At 41.7% G+C, this 17438-nt stretch overlaps 1 protein-coding gene across 3 annotated transcripts in view; it reads left to right on the top strand.

Annotated features, from left to right (window-relative positions):
• Positions 1 to 17438, top strand: part of LOC117567338 (uncharacterized) — a 28414-nt gene that overhangs the window by 7111 nt on the left and 3865 nt on the right. For 2 of the 3 annotated variants that reach the window (XM_052008500.1, XM_052008501.1), the window contains exons 3-7: positions 8287 to 10088; positions 12147 to 12503; positions 13895 to 14096; positions 14794 to 14957; positions 15123 to 17056. In XM_052008500.1, the coding sequence (XP_051864460.1) occupies positions 8287 to 10088; positions 12147 to 12503; positions 13895 to 14096; positions 14794 to 14957; positions 15123 to 17056 (4459 nt within the window). The remainder of the gene's footprint in view (positions 1 to 8286; positions 10089 to 12146; positions 12504 to 13894; positions 14097 to 14793; positions 14958 to 15122; positions 17057 to 17438) is intronic. The other variant, XM_052008502.1, reaches the window with a different exon arrangement.

The raw sequence follows: 17438 nt of genomic DNA, 5'->3' as shown, positions 1-17438 counted from the left end.
CTGCTTAAAAGCATTTGATTTGCTTAAAGTTCACGACTTAATTTTGATCTTAATAAACCAACAGAAGCTTTTCCAAAAACGCAACTTTTGCTTCAAGTTTATCTTAATAAACACGAGTTCTGCTTAAAAGAATTTGATTTACTTAAAGCTTTTGCCTTACTTCAATTTGATTGCAATAGACAACAGCTTTGATTAATATCATGTAATTTGCCTAACGTTCTCGGTTTAATTTTGATCTTTGAATAAACAAAAGAATCAAAGCTTTTGCTTCGCACTTCAATTTGATCGCGCTGCAAAAGCGAAAGTCACAAGCTTTAAGGCTAATTAACTCGTTTGCTTTGATGGCATTGCAAAGCTTTGTGTCTCAATATTTAACCCGCTTTCCCATCAGCCACCCGCCACTCCCCTCATCACGATTTTCGGGCGAATGGGCGAGACAAAACACAAAGCACAAAGCACAAAAGCGAAACAGAGTCAAGAATTGTGTTGGGTTTGTTTTAAAGGCGAAGAACGCGCACAAAAGCCGTAAACTCGGCACCAAAGATATGGCAACGCTTCGTTGCCCAAGATTGTTGATAGTTGCACATGCAAGAAAGAGAAAGAGAGAGAGAGAGAGCGAATGAGAGTGAGAGAGAGAGAGGAAGGCAAGGCTTTTGGGCAACATGCGACGTCTGATTCTCGAGAGCTTGGACTGCGGCCAGGCAAAAAGGGTAGAGGGATGTTAAAGGCATGCTTACCAGGGTGAGGAGAGGAGGGAGTGCGAGGGGGGTTATGGGAACACACAGCGTGTGTGTGTGTGTGGCGCTTGTTCGTTGGCTCGTTTCGTTCTCGCGCCGCGTCACAAAAGCGAGGCCATGTTAAAGCGATTCATGCCCGACTGCATTGCATTGGAGGCAGCTTCTCTCCCCGCCTCGCTTCCCTCCACTGCTACACACACACACACACACATATAGCGAGTGCAGCTACAAAGGCACAAATGCGGCACTCGTGCGGTTGCATGCAACGGCGCTTTCATGTTGCCTCTCGCCTCCTGCCTCCTGCCTCTTCTCGCCAGCTGCTGCTTCAGCAACTACTACTACTCCAGCCCTGCTGCTACTGCAGCCCTGGCTCTGCCTCCCTGCTGCGTCGTTGTTGCCGTTGTGTCGTTGTCGTTGCAGCCGCCATGTCAGCGGAAGCGGAAAAAGCAACACACACACACACACACTTGCAACACATACACATATATGTATGCACCATACACACACACAGACATTTTGCCACATGCTCAAGCAACATTGTGCTGCATGTGGTTGCTGCTGCTGTTGCAACATGCATTTGCATGCCACGCTGCCAATTCTCCACATGCATATATTCATATATCTGCCTCTCTCTCTCTCTCTCTCTCTCTTTCTCTCTCTCTGTCTGTGCTTCATCGTCGGAGCCAAATCAAAGCAACCCGCCCGCTAGCTGCCTCCCCCTTCTGCCCACCTTCTTCCTTCCTGAGTGAATGCGCCGCGTGTTTTCGTGACGTTGCCGCTGCCTTTTAACTACCTTGCCACGCCTCGTTGTTGTTGTTGCTGTTGTTGCAACGCTGCAACCAGCGCGCCATTTGGCGCTTTGTGCGTTCCTTTCAAGCCCCTATCCATTCCTCATTTCCTCCGTCCCCTTTCCCCACTCTCCCCTTCTCTCTGCCTCGAAAAGCCACCCGCAAACTTAATTTCGAGCCTTCGTCTGCCGTTTTGGTGCTGGCAATGTGAAAATGCCAATGGTTAAGCTTATTCCATTGGCTTGCCTTACCCAGTCACGCCCCCTTTCACCACCCACCTCCGCACCACCTGCAACTATCTGTGCAAATTTTATTTGAACTAAGAGGATGTTCGGTAAATTTCTATATTTTGTTATTCATAACGAAAATAGTTGGTTAATCAATTGAAAAGTGTTGCTCAAATTGATCGTTGTCTTCTTTATAATATGTTTTTTCTTTAGATTAAAAGCTAGCTTAAAATTTTGCTTAAAAGCTTGCTTAAAAGCTTGCTTACACGTTTAACACTTAAATACCTATTTTATCTAGTGTCTTCGTGGGATTTATAAAATTCATTTGTTAATCAACTGTGTTGATTTGACACAGTTGATCGCATTAAATTAAAAGCTGTTTTAAAAGCTTGCTTAAAAGCTTGCTTGAAAACTTGATTAAAAGGTTGCTTACACGTTTAACACTTTAATCACTAATTCGTCTAATGCCTCTGTGGGATTTATAAAATGAATTTGTTAATCAACTGTGTTGATTTGACACAGTTGATCGCATTAGATTAGAAGCTGTTTTAAAAGCTTGCTTAAAAGCTTCGCAGTTTAAACACGAAGTTTAAAGAAACTTATGACTCAATTAACGTACATTTAAGTACAATTTTATAGCTAGGTTAAGCTTTTTTATAAAAAAAAAACTATTTAAGACTAAAGTTGAGTTTACAAATTTTTAAAATATATTGATTTATTTGTTAAAAGTTAAATCAACACACTATAGTAAAATCAGTTTTAAAAGCTTGCTTAAAAGCTTTTTATCTTAAACGTTGAGTTGCTACACACATTACGAAGTTTATAGAAATCTATGGCCCAATTTATGTAAATTTAAATACAATTTGAAAGCTATAGCTAGAGTTCAGCTTTTTCCAAGGCAATTTAAGACTGAAGTTAAGTTTATAAAGCTCTAAAATATATTGTCTTAAGCTATAAATTAATCATAATGAGAAGTAGTATTGTACAAATCTATTAATAAAGCTTAGATACATCTGATGATCTCTTGAAGCTATGCCAAGAAAGCTGCACTGTGCGATTCAGACTCTGCTCTTAGCTTTTAGAGCGAAACACGAAAGCAAGTTGTCAGCTGAATTGTAATTCTCAACACGTTTCCCTTGGGTTCCATTGCACACACACACACAAACACACACACACACATTTCCCTCAGCTAACATAATCAACAGCTCCAACAGAGACACAGGGACAAACAGAAAGGACAGACAGACAGACAGACAATCGGACAGACGGACAGACAGACAGACAGACGAACAGACAGCGAGGAAATTCAACCACTGTGCAGCGAATGTCGCCTTTACTTTGCTGCTTTTTTCCACATTGAGTTTTCGTGTTGATTTCGTTCGTTCGTCGCCAATTTCTGCGCATTTTCGACATTTTCGCCAAAAAGCACAAAACGACCTCCCGCCCCCCTCCCACCATTTCTCCTCTTTACCACGATGAATGTGTGAGTGTACTTAATGCGGCAACGAGTAACGGCAACGCACAACGAGAAAGCGCGCAGCAGAAACTGAATCAGATGCCGAATCAGCCCCCATTGCGACCAGAGAGTCTCGAAACCCAACGCAACGCAACGCAAAACTCAAACCGAACCCGAACCCGAACCTGAACCCAACTGCAACCCCCTTTTTATGCCCAACGCCCTCAAGCAGCCAACACACACACACACTCATGTACACAGACGAACACATTAATGGCAAAGCAGAGACACAAACAACACACACAGAGAACGAAAGAGAAGTAGAGAAAGCGCCGAGCACAGCAGAAACGGCAGAAACAGCAACAACAACAGAAGGACAAACAGCGCAGAGAACTCGCAAAACTCAGCCGGGGCAACAGCAGCTGGCAAGAGGGTGATTGTTGAGGAGGGGTGGGCGGGGGAGTGGGAGGTTAGGTGGTCACAATGTGGAGCAGGATAAGTGGGCGAGGAAAGGAAGAGTAGAGACTGCTGTTGCTGTTGTCGCTGTCGCTATTCTGGCGCTGTTTTCGATATTATTGTTAAGGTCCTAAGGTGGAGGATTTAATGAAGGATAACACACACACACACACACACAAAGAGAGAGAGAGAGAGAGCGCTACACACACACACACATAGCAGACAGGCAACACACAGAATTTCGCACACTCACATGACTTGGGAACACGCACAATGCTCGCGTTTGCCTGTGGACCATGTGCAATTTTCAGTCAGCAACAAGAAGTGGCAAACAACAAGAGCATGCTCGACTTTGAGATACCTGTTAACCATAGGAAATATTTAGTTAACGAACTGTTATGAAATGTTCAAATGAACAACGAATAATATCTTATAATATTACCTAATTTTATTTATTATTGTCAGTTAATATTATAAATTTGTATTTATTTTATTTTTATGACAACATTGTATTTATATGTATGTATATGTATGTACTATTAATGCTCTATTTATTTTTAACTAATTTACCATATGTTTTGGAACTTATGCGACAAACATTTAAAGATTATTCTTTAATTTCTGTAATTAATGAGTCACTATAAACTATGCATTTTGGTAGTACTTTAAAATGATGATAAAAGTATTAATATTAGAATGCTTTTTTAGTGACGAAGTGCTCTTTGATTATAGTGACAAATAGACAATAGTAATAAATAGTAACAATAATAATAATAATAAAATAGTACATAAATTGTAATCCTATATTGACTATATTAAATAGTAAAAATATATTTAAAAAAAAAAACAGTTAATAAGAATAATAAAAAATAATAGTAAATAATTAATAATAATAAAAATAGCTATATTCTTTCATCATTTATCCTTTTAAAATGCCTCTTATTTATCTTTTTATTTTACATCTCATACACAGAGGAAACAAGAAGAACAATCTTGATATAAGATTTTCAGGTTGAAACAATCTAAAATCAAGATAAATTTTAATTTTATGATTAAAAACACTTTATTTGAGGATTAAAGTTTTGAAGATTCAAGAATGTTTTAGCTACATTAAAAGATAGATTGCAAATCCTGATTTAAGATTGTTTTAACCTAAAACTTATTTATAGAAATTTGCTTCATTTCCATATAATTTTTCTATTATTTACTATTCTCACTGAGCTTTACAAAACGTGCAACACTTTCTTCCAATGATAATACCCTTCTATGTTACTAAGCTTGGCAAGCTCTACACTCTACACAGCGACGCTGCACTGATGAATTTCCTGTGCACGAAACTTTTGCCAGAGAATAGGTTAATGGATATGAGCTGAATAAGGGGTCAATGGGAGCGACAACAGTTGCGAGTGGGAGCGAAATGCGAATGCGAATGCGAGCAACACAAACTGTACACACGTACTTACATAAATGCCTGGGAGATAGGAAGAAAGGGAGAATGGGAGAAAATACCGTGAGTTTGAGAGAAAGCAACTATATATAGTCATGCTGCAGTTGGCGTCCGAACGATAAAAAAAAAAAAAAACTGATGGGAAAAAGAATCGCAGCAGTGGAAGAAATGTCGAGAAACGTGGAGAAGCCCAACGAATGACTGGGGGAGTGAAAACAACCAGTTGCTGGCAGCATTAGAAGTGTGGTGGGCAGGGGGTCAGGTGGACGGGAGTCGTGACGTTGGCTTTCTATATTGTATGTTATATTCTTTTGGCTAATTGAAAATCTAACAACTTTTGCCATAGAACAGGCAACGATAAGCTGGGGGAGGAAAGATGCAACGAGTTCCTTTTAAAATGTGGTAGCTACCAACTGAGTTGGATAATAAGTTAAGCAGCTTATGCACATCAAAGTATTTACGATATTGGCGAATAATTGCATCTATTCATATGCATTTCACAGCATGACTTAACTCTCTTTGTGCCATTACTTCTTGTGTCACAAAGACGAAAGTTGAGAATTTAATGCAAAGCAGCTTATTTATGGTATTTACGATATACGATATATATTACGATATAATGCAATTCAATTTATGCGAACTATTAACAAATAAAACTTATTCAACTACAGGTTAAGTTTTATTTAAATGCAAAGTTTGCAGTTTACAAAATGAATTACTTAAAGAGCAAAGTTTGCAGCTTACGATATTCAACACGTTAAACAAGTTATAGGAATTTCTCTAAATTAATTTGCAATGGCTTAATTAAGGAATACTTACGGTCAAATAATGTCTATATAGAATTAGAATATAAAAAGAATAGAATATAGAGAGAATTATTATTTATTTAAGTTACAAGCAAAATTGCTTATTAGTAATAAGCAAAATTACGATATTTGTGTTTGATTCAACATAAAAAGTCTTATAGCATAGATCTACGATATGACTTTGACTCTTGAACATAAACATACGATGTTCTCTTCCAGTTTATTATATTTGTTGGCCAAGACAACATGCAAATTTCTTTTAGTAGAATAAATCAAATTTTCAGTTGCTTCTGCTAGTTTTGTTGCATACTTTGTTGCACAAGTTACTTACGATATACGCTTCAAGTTGACATTTGCTTTAAGAAAAAAGTGTTGAAATTGAAGTAAAAATAGAAATGAATTGAAATGAAATAAAAGGAAATGAAGTCCTATCACTGCCAGCTGCTTGTGTTGCCATGTTGTGTTGTGCCCGCACACAGCTGGCAGCGGTCCAGCAAAAGGCAGTCAGCCAGTCAGTCAACGCAGCCATGGTCCAGCGCACAGTCCGCAGTCTCCATTTGGCCAGCAATGTTCCCCTGTCCCGGGGCAGACGTTCCCCAAAGCAGTGGCCAAAGCGTAAGCGAAATTAATTAAACGCAAGACAGCGCGACAGAACGAGACAAGCGTAGCGAGGCGGGGCAGCAGAGGGACAATGGGGCAATGCCAGGGCTGCTATCAGAGTGGGCGTGAACGTGACGCCATGCATGGAAATAACGCGCCACGCTCGACCCACATTTAATAGTCACTTTTTATACCCGGCACTATCTGGATATGGAATGGTATTTCAATGTGGTTGACAACTTAAAATATGCAGACGATAGAAAGTTTGTTGTCAACTCGAATATTTCACAAACAGAGTGGAAGAGCTAAAGACACCAAGCTTAGTGAAAATATTCTTCTTATTTCTTACTAGTTAAATCTAATTGTTGGGCAAATAAAAGGATATATATTAGTTGCAATTAATATGTTAACAATGATGTTTTAGATGATGAAACTATCAAGCAGAGAAATTGTTTTTACACAATTCAATATTTACAAATTATGTAAATCGTTCTTTGACAATGAACAGAGTTTAGAATTTATGTATATTTATTTATTCATATTTACATTTCAATATTTACGTGTTGGAGGAAAAAATGTTGCCTAGAAAATAACTATTGAATACGTTTGATTTTCTTTATAATTATTAATTTGGTTGAGACAAAAAATAACCTATATTAAGTTTGATTTTTTCAACAATGTTAAAAATCCTCCAAAGCTTTTACAAATTCTAGCCCTATATAAAACTTCACTGAAAGAACAAATAATTGAAGTAAAAAATCTTAATTAAGTTTTTACTAGATTGAGGATTAAAAAAATTTCAAATTTAAAGTGAGTTTTTTTTTTATAATTATTACAAGATAAAAACAAGTAAGAAATTTACATTTGAGTGCGCGGTATTATTTTAAAAATATAGTGAATATACCAAAATATACTTAAATATACTATATGCTATATTTAGTATATTGATTTACTAAAATATATTTAAAATATACCAACAAGTACAAAATATTACGATATTAAATATACAAAAATACCAAAAAAAAAAAAAAATCAAAATATACCAATGGCTACATTTGGTATATTAATATACTAATACATTCAAGGTATACCAAAAAGTAAATAATATCAGGATATTATTATTCTAAAAATAAAGCGAGAATTTTTATTCAACAACAAATACCGAAAGGCGGTATTTGGTATATTGATGTACTAATACATTCAAAATATACCAACAAGTCGAAAATATTCGGTTATATCGCCTCGTCTGATGTTCAAGATTATAAATATACTTTATGATTGAAGAGATCCAACTGCCTGTCACATATGCATATGTCCCAACGTTCTAATACACTTCTATCCTATGGGTAGCGGGCATTAAAACAATGAGAAAAAAGGCCAACCGTATGTTTGCAAGTTAGTGGTTCATGTCTTCGATAAGCACTGGTTGAAATACGAGCTATTTAAGAGTCTTTCTTTTCTAACTAACTGAAACAAGTGCCTAAACTTGTGACATGCTTTTGACTATTGCTCTAGCATTTTGACTATCTTTTATCAAATGGCTTACAATGCGAGAAGGTTCATCTACTATGTAGCCTACCAACAAAACAAGACTAAGATTTTTAGCATTAATAGAGAATAAATTAATTCAGAAGATACAGACCTCTAACGTTAGAGTATTGAACTCGTCATTGTACACATTAAAATCTTAGTTTTAAGCGCTTTAATACTGAGAAGGTCTTTAATTTTTCATCTTTTACTCATTTTCACACTTGTCTTCTGCTTTTTAGCCTGCCTCCGCCTTCGCCGGCGCACACGCCCACCAAGGGATTCGATGGCAACTTCAAGCTGGAGCCCAATCTGAGTGTCAAGGACTTTGCGCCGCCTTCGTCGTCTGAGAATGTCAATCTCAATCTCAATGGCAACGGCAACGGCAGCCTGGAGTCTGTGGGCGGCGGCGTTGGAGGCGTGGCAACGCAACCGCAACGCAAACGCTACAAGAAGCGAGTGCAATTCAACACGGATGCGCTCAACGGTTACACGGGTGGCAAGGTGAAAGCGGCGGCCGCTGCTGCTGCGGCTGCTGCTGCTGTGTACAACAACAGTGGCTACAACAACAACAATAACAATAACAACAGCAACAACAACAACTCAAGCAGCGGCAGCAGCAAGTCAAAGAAGCAGGAGGCAAAAGCAGCGGCAGCGGCACTCAAAGCGGCAGCAGCAGCCGCTGCAGTGGCAGCAGCATCGACAGCGTTGCCCGAAGTGCTCGACTGTCGCATTGCCGAGAAGATCAAGAGCGAACTGGAGGCAAGCGGCGCTGGCAAAGAGTCGCTCCCCAATGCACTGTGCCTCAAAAAGGCGGCGGCAGCAGCGGCCGCCGCAGCAGCAGCAGCCGCAGCGGCGCAACACAGCGACGATGAGGACGACGACGATGATGATGGCTCACAGCTGCAGCAATCGCAATCATCGTCGCAGCAGCAACAACATCATCAGCATCACCAGCAACATCATCACCAGCAGCAGCAACAACAACAGCAGCAACTGAGCCTGGGACACGGCAGCGCTTCGTTGCTGGCAGCTGCTGCTGCTGGTGGCGCCGATCTTGTGGATGCGGGCAGTGCCAGCAATGGCCAGCTGGGCAATTTCCATGTGCGCTCCAAGAGCCAAGGCGGCAAGAACTCCAAGTCCGCCAAAGCAGCTGCAGCAGCGGCCGCAGCAGCAGCAGCCGCAGCGGCAGCAATGATGCCTCCGAATAGTTACGATGAGCCGGAAGATGATTCGGCAGCGGGCGGTGGGGATGATGATGACGACGATGACGAGGAGCTGGACGAGGAGGCGTTGGCACGTGAAATGAAAATGGAGCAAAATTTCGTGGAGGAGGAGGACGAACATGATATCGCATTCCGATCGCAGCAATCGTGTCGCGAATGTTCCATTTCGCATGATCACAAGCTGTGTCCGTTGCGCAATGCCTGCGGCAATGTGACGGATGCCGTTGATCTGGCCGAGTGGATTGAACGACGCAATCTCGAGGCGCTGGCCAAGCTCAAGGCGGATGCACAGCGGCAGGCGAAGCATGGCCGGCCACGGCACGATGACGACGAGGATGACATGGAGGACATGGACATGGATGAGTCGTCGCAGCTGTCGGAGCTGGAGACAAAGCCCCTGATCACGTTCGCCGAGGCATCGGTGCCCGCCGAATTCGAGCTGCACAACGTGGAGCCGAATGTCACTGGCGTCTTTGCCCGCACCGAGGTGCGAGCGTACACGAAGCTGGGGCCACTCATCGGACAGCCGGTGCAGACGGGCGAGGTGCGTGAAGGGAGCGACATGAAGTGGATCTTCGAAATGTGCGAAGCGGGTGCGGATAAATCGTATTTGCTCTGCTGCGACAATCCGAATGCGTCCAATTGGCTGCGCTTCATTCGACCGGCGCCGTGCTACGAGGAGCGCAACGTGAATCTGGTTTCGATCGATCGACAGGCGTACTTTGTCAGCTGCCGGGATCTGCGCAATGGCATGGAGTTGCTCTACTGGAGCGACGACTGCAACACAATGTGGCGCAAAAAGCACACGGAGAAGACAAGTGAGTAGCAGTGTTGCCAATTCTTCTGCTCATAAAATAGCTAAAGTAACATATGAAAAACGCTAGAAACCGCCAGACAATTAGGATGATAGCCAAAATATAAAGCTACGTTAGTAAAACAATATTTTTATGAATTTGATTTTTTTATTAAGTATTTTTGATTAGTAAATTTCGTCAATCATGCCCTATTCTATTGTTCTGTGAAATTTATTCCCGCACAACAATCCCAAATGGTCAATGGGGCTGACCAATGAAGACTTATGGTTGTTTGTCTTGGTATGTGCGTGTAATTCACAAAGTTTCGTATTAATGGTGCATTTGCAATATTTACAAAAGCATTTTGAATCATCGGCTGCACCTAGAGGCAACCAATTCTTAAAGAAGGGGTCTTGCAACTAAGCATGACGCGGTTTTTGTTTATAAATCTTGGGCATTTTAACTGCCCCACACGATCGTTTTGGAAATTGTGAAATACCCAGATGGTCATGTATATAGAGTATAAAACTAGTAAAAACTATAAATCGATAAAAATGCAAAGATATTTTGGCATATCGACGTTTTTTACCATTGCAATGCAAAATTACTGCAAGGTTTTAAAGTGTGGCATAGTAAAATATAAAAATACACAAAGGTACCAGATGTTTTTAAAAAACTACAGTTCCATCAGTTTTGTTTTGCAAATAGCTATAATTCCCGCTAGCCGCTAGTTTTCAATTTATCCCGCATTTTGCTTTTGAAAACCGTCAGATCTAGCGGGAAAATAGCTAAATTGGCAACGCTGGTGAGTAGTGAGCCATGGCATAGAGCTTTCACTTCAATTGCAAAAGCTCATTAAAGCACTTAGGGTGTTTATTGTGAGTGCTTATAAAGCTTATTAATGCATTAAGTTTGCCAGCTTTTTCAACTCAATTACTTATGAAAGCTCTTGGTAATGTAACTTTTTAAGCAGCTTACTTTCTGATTAAGGCAAGTTCTTAGTCCGTATTAATAGATTACTTATTAAAGCTGCTATTATTGCTGTGCCATGTTTTAAAGCTTTACTTGTGAGTGCTTATAAAGCTCATTAAAGCATTCAGTTTGACAGCTTTTTCAATTAGTTTGCTTTGCGTTTATGGTTTGCAAACTCAGTAAAAGTTTAGGTGACTTCGTTTTTAATCAGCTTTCAAGCAAACGGAAGCTCTGAGGCGAAAAGTTTTAAAAAACTTGCGCTTTATTACATATTAAAGCTCTTAGTAATAGAACTATTTAATCAGCTTACTTTCTGATGAAGGCACGTTCTTAGTCTGTGCTGATAGTTTACTTATTACTGCTGTTATTATTATCAGGTCATGTTTTAAAGTGTTAGTTGCGAGTGTTTCTTAAGCTTCATAAAGTTTTAAGACTGATAGCTTACTAGTAAAAGTTTTGATAAGACAGTTTTTAATCAGCTTACACGCAAATGGAAGCTCTGAGGCAAAAAGCTTTTAATAAGCACTCAGAAAAATTACTGAAGTTTAAGTAAAATAAGTTTTTAAGCTTTTAAAATAAGTTTTTAAATGAGTTTGATTTGTGTTAAGAGAATGAAAGCTTATGAAAGCCCATGGTGTAAACCTTTCTACATTATTCTTATTAATTCAGTTTGATATTTAATTAAATTCAATTTAGTAAGCTCATTAATTAGGTTTATTTGTAGAGAGTCATGACAAGCGGATTCAGCTATTGATTAATTATTTTTATACCTTTGAGTAATTCACTACAAATAGGATTATAAGCTTTTATAATCCTGGTTATTGAAGAGCTAGATCTAGTAGTTAATATAATAATAATATAATTTTATAAAAACTTTATTCAAAAATGAGTTTTCAACTTACAAAAAAGCTGTTACAAATGATTTTACATTTTGCTAGCGACAGATTAATCGACTAATTAAACTATTTGCTCCGCAATTAATCAGTTAGCAATCAGCTTGCTGAAACGACTTCAAGCCAGTGTCTCATTAAATCGATGATGGTGCAACAAATACTTTTACTTTAACGTTAATTCATTGTTCTAACTGTTTGTTTCTTTGGTTGAAAACAGATTGCGGCGGCTGCAATTTGAAGTTCGAGCATCCGCTGTACTATCGCACCCACTGCTCAGTGTTCCACGATCCATCGATGAGTCTGACCATACGCAAGTATCACTGCAAGGTGTGTGGCGAGGCGGTGCTGGGCAAGGACAATATCATGAAGCATGCGGCGGAGAAGCATGATGGGAAGGGAGCGTATCAGTGTCAGTTCTGCAACAAGTTCTTTCTGCGCCTCAACTATCTGGAGATGCATCGCACTTATGGTTGTGCCTCGAATCCGAATCGATCGCGGCCCGTTTGTGATTTTTGTGGTCGCAAATTTTGCCAGCCGCAAAAGTTGAAGGCGCACATCAAACGCGTGCACAGCGGTAAGTTGAGAATGCCATTGCGCTTCTCGCTTTGCTCTCTCGCTCTTGCTCTCTGTCTGTCTCTGTCTCGCTCTTTAGCTATAGTACGTAAATTGCGTAGACTGTCTCAATATCGTAAGCCCAAATATCGTAAGCGTAATATCGTAAACCGTAATAGCCTAAACGTAAACGTAAACGTAATTTGTCAACTGTATTAGCTACTATTTGTGCATCGAATGTGCCAGCCTAGCAGACAATATATCGTATATCGTAACGTATCGTAAGCTCGCATTAACTCTATATATATATACATATATACTAACACATACACATGCATACATACGTCGTACGTAACGCTTTTGCATATGTATCACACACATACAACCGAATATCGTATCTACTAATATCGTAACATAACGCAACTTGTGCTTAGCCAAAACTATCTAACTAACTAAACAATACTACTAACCAACTTCTAACCAACAAGCAAGTAACATGCCATTACATTACCTCATGCCATGCCACGCCACGCATCTGTGATCGCTTTCATCCATCATGCCTATTTTTCTGTTTTAATGCTACAAAATTAGTCGATCATTTTCGTTATCACAAACCTCATTTGCTTTCTAACCCTTTCTGAGTTGAGTCATCTAACAACACTTATATACTATAATATGAAACTAAGCGCTATCAAACAACAGATGCAATTGAATATCGTAAATAAGATATTAAAAATATTTCAATTATGAATATATTTTCAATTAAATATATAACTTTTGCAAAACAATTGATTCAATTGAATATCGTAAATACGATATTAAGCATACTTAAAATTAATCAATCAAAAAATAAGCATCTAACTGTGTTTTAGATAAAATTCGAATATCACAAACAGTATTCAATATTAGTTTTATAACTCAACAAAATGATTTTCAACTCTTCTGAATCCAAAAGATTGAATATCGTTAAAAGGACATACAAAATCCTCGCAATTCCACACCTCAAATCCTTATCATCATTATCATCTTTATCATACGTAAACTGCATCATTGTAAAATCGCTTTTAGTGAATGATTTGCTTTTGTTTTGTATTTAATTTTTGTTTATTTGGTTTCTCACTTAGTTCTGTCCCGTATTATGTAATACTTCCCCATACCAAAATTTATTGTATATCGAAATACTTTAGTGTATATTATTATGCTTTATGTGGAATTTTGTTGTATATCATTTTGGTTTTTTTTTTGTGTTTTCGATTTGGGCTACTTTTGTGTTCCGATTTGTTCCGATTGTTTGTTAGTTCGTTTGTTGTTGCATTCGGTTTGATTACCTATAAATTTTGTGTAATTCACAAATTTTCTTTCAAAATCACCACAATCCGAAAATTTCATTTTCTTCATACAATTTCATTTTAGATATGGCTGAAGTTTTACGAGATTTTCAGTGTAAATTATGTTCAAAACTTCTAGGATCGCGTGCGGCACTGCAGCGACACTCGAAGGAGGTGCACAGCCGCAACTCGACAGTGGTGAGCTGTCCCCGCTGCCAGAAACTCTTCCAGAACCGCAGCAATCTGAAGATACACATGCTCACGCATTCGGGTGTGCGACCCTTCAAGTAAGTGCAATCTTCAATCCGTCTCCACCTATTCTGTATCCGTCTTGTACTATTTTAACCTTTTTTCGGTTAACATCTTGATTTTTATTAACTAGTTTTTAAACGGCTTATACTAAATTCATACTACTTTACCTTTCCCTTCCTTTCCTTTCATTCCTTCCATTCCTTTCTGCTAAACTAAAACTATCCTTTCCTTCCGATCTTCACTCTTATTCCTTTTTCTCCCGTCTCATCCTTCAATCGTCTGAAGTTTGCTACTTATATCATTTTTATCCTTCTCTCTGAAATTTCCTTTTTAACTTAATTTCTGTTGTACTCAAAGGTCCCTTTCCTGCCAATCCTGACTGTTATTCCTTTTTCTTCCGTGAAGCTTCTTCCTCATCTAATCTTTATCCTCCTCTCTCGAACTCCAGTTTTAACTTCCTTTCTGTTTCACCAAAACTTTCCTTTCCTTCCGATCTTGACTGTTATTCCTTTCTTCCTGTCTTATCTTTCGTTCCACTTCGGCATCGCCTAAAGTTTTCTCTCTCGTATTCCAGTTCTAACTTCCTTTCATTTACAACAAAACTTTCCTTTCCTTCCGATCCCGACTGTTATTCCTTTTTCTCCCGTTTCATTATTAGTTTTACTTCGGTTTCGCCTCAAGCTTGTTACTTAACTAATCTTTATTATCCTCTCTCCTGTTCAATCTGATTAGGTGTGCGGAACCGGAATGCAATGCGGCGTTCACGACAAAGCAGTGCCTGCAATTCCACTACAAGAAGGTGCACAACTACACCCAGGAACAGATGCCAAAGATAGAACGGAGTGTGGCATACACCTTCGATGCGTATTCGGGTGGAATGAAGGTTGACTTTTTGGGTAAGCCAGTAGTGGGTGGTGTTGGTGGTGGTGGTGGTGGTGGGATGATGGATCCACTTGGTAGTGGCGGTGGCGGTGGTGTTGCCACTGTGGGGCAGTCGCCGGCATCTGTACATGTACAAGCGGGACGCCCTAACGCCGCTCCCATCTCGTTCACGTTCACAGAGCAAGCGCCGCGTCGCCGTCGCAAGAGTCTCGAGGATCAGAATCAAAACTCCATGCTGAGCAGCTCGATGCAAAGCGACACCGAGTACAGTGATGACAACATCTTTGAGGCGATCAAGAAGAGCGGCAAATCGATCAAGGATCTCTGTCGCAACGAGCCAAATCTCTCGCTCCTCAGCTCCAAGATCTCCAGCATCTTTGGCGACAAGGTGGCACAAGTGGCACAGCCCTCGGGCAATGTGGCGGTGCCGGGACGCAAGCGTAAACGCAAACGCGAAACGGCAACAACACTCGCTGCCCAGCAGCAACATCAGCAGCATCAGCACCAGCAGCAGCAGCAACAACAGCAACATCAGCACCAGCAGCAGCAACAACAGCAACAACAACAGCAGCAGCAACTGCAACAGCAGCAGCAACAACAGCAGCAGCAGCACGCCCAGCAATGCCATCAGCAACAGCAGCAGCAACAGCAACAACAACAGCAGTTGCATGGCAGCCATCTGGATCAATCGCCATCGCATCTGTCGCATCATCAGCAACAGCAACCGCAGTATCACGCCCACGCCCACAGTCACAGTCACGCCCATGCACACGCCCATGCACACCAGCAACAGCAGCAGCAACAACAGCAGCAGCAACAGCAACAGGTGTCCGCCCATCATCAGCAGCAGCTGCACGATGCCGACGAGGAGGAGGAGAATGTGCGGCTGGAGCAAGTGCGTCGCAAGCAGAACGCACAGCTGAGCCTGGTCGAATCCTTCCTCACGACAACCGCACAACGTTTGAGCGCCCAGCAGCAGGTGCAACAGGTGGTTGCCGCTGCCGCTGCGGTCTCTGCCATGGCGGGCGCTGGCGAAGATCCGGCCAAGCTGGGTCACATGATGGGGCACATGGGTGGCGTGGGTCTGGACGATGACGATGACGACGATGAGGACGATGATGAGGCGACGGCACATCATCATCACCAGCAGCAACAGCACCAACAGCAGCAGCAGCAGCAACAACAGCAGCAGCAGCAACACCAACAGCAGCAGCAACAGCAACAGCAGCAACAACATCACTCACATCAAACGCATCCGCATCCACATCACGCCCATTCCCATGCGCATCAGCACGCCCAACAATCGGCGCAACAAACGCACGCCGATGCCAGCTATCGACACGCTGCCGTGGCGATGAATGCGGCCCTTGGGCAAAATCTCGTGGTTAGCAAGGGCAGCAAAAAGTGGATCGGTGCCGATGATCGGCATCTGAGCGATGGCAGCGAGGTGGCCAACGATGCCAGCGTCTCGGGTGCCGGTGGCCCCGGATGCGGTCAGCTCTCGAGTGGCGCCAGCTCTGGTCAGGATCTCGGTTTCGCTGTCCCGCCCAGCGCCGTCGATGTGGAGCACAGCAAGCTGCTTGGCCAGAATCGCGACTTCCTCGCCCGTCTCATGAGCAGCGCAAGTGCCAGTCATGCCAGCCATCAGCATCAGCATAGCGCGCACAGTCGCGAGGAGGATGAGAACAGCTCCTTTCTCGATGTCGTCGAGTCCAACAACAATGCAGCTGCTGCCGCTGCAGCCGCTGCCGCCGCCGCTGCCATGTCACAGTATCAGCATAGTGCTGCCTCTGGCAATGGGGGCGCTGGCAGCGGCGGTGGCGGAGGTGGTGGTGGTCCGGGCAGCGCCGGTGGCCCCGTTGGCGATGGTCCGCTAACGCCGACGGGCGGTGGAACGGCGCCGAGCAGCGTGGAGCCGCCACAGATGCAGATGAACTCGCTCAGCCACTCGCAGTCGTTCATGAGCTCGTTCTACAACAATGCGAACGCAAGACTGAGCGGCGCCGGCGCGAGCGTTGGCGTTGGCGCCAACTCCTCATCGGCCAGCATGCTGGTGGAGGCGGCCCTCAACTCCGTTGGCAATATGATTGACAGCGAGAGCAGCGATCTAAAGGTGCGTTTCAATCTTAAGCGTCCTTTAACTAACCTCATAGACTGTTGTATGTTTTGAACCGGTTCAATGATGATTACATGTAAAAATTCCTGCCTAAAGTTCCGTCTATATCCTTTAACAATAAACTGCTTTTGAACCGATTTCGCTAATTCGGGTAACTGGGGTATAAACCGTCTCAATTATACGTTCTATGTACAAATTCCTCACTAAAGTTCCTCTCCATTTTTATCCTATAACAGTAAACAACTTCTGAACCGATTTCACTAATGTGAACCTGTTCGATTCTACGTCTTTTATGTACAAATTCCTCACTAATTCCTATTCGTCTATATCCTATGGTATTGAACCGCGGATGAACCGATTTCGCCAATGCTGTCAACTG

The sequence above is a fragment of the Drosophila albomicans genome, chromosome X, assembly GCF_009650485.2.
Source record: "Drosophila albomicans strain 15112-1751.03 chromosome X, ASM965048v2, whole genome shotgun sequence".
Lineage (NCBI taxonomy): Eukaryota > Metazoa > Arthropoda > Insecta > Diptera > Drosophilidae > Drosophila > Drosophila albomicans.
This window is presented reverse-complemented; position numbering and strand designations above follow the sequence as displayed.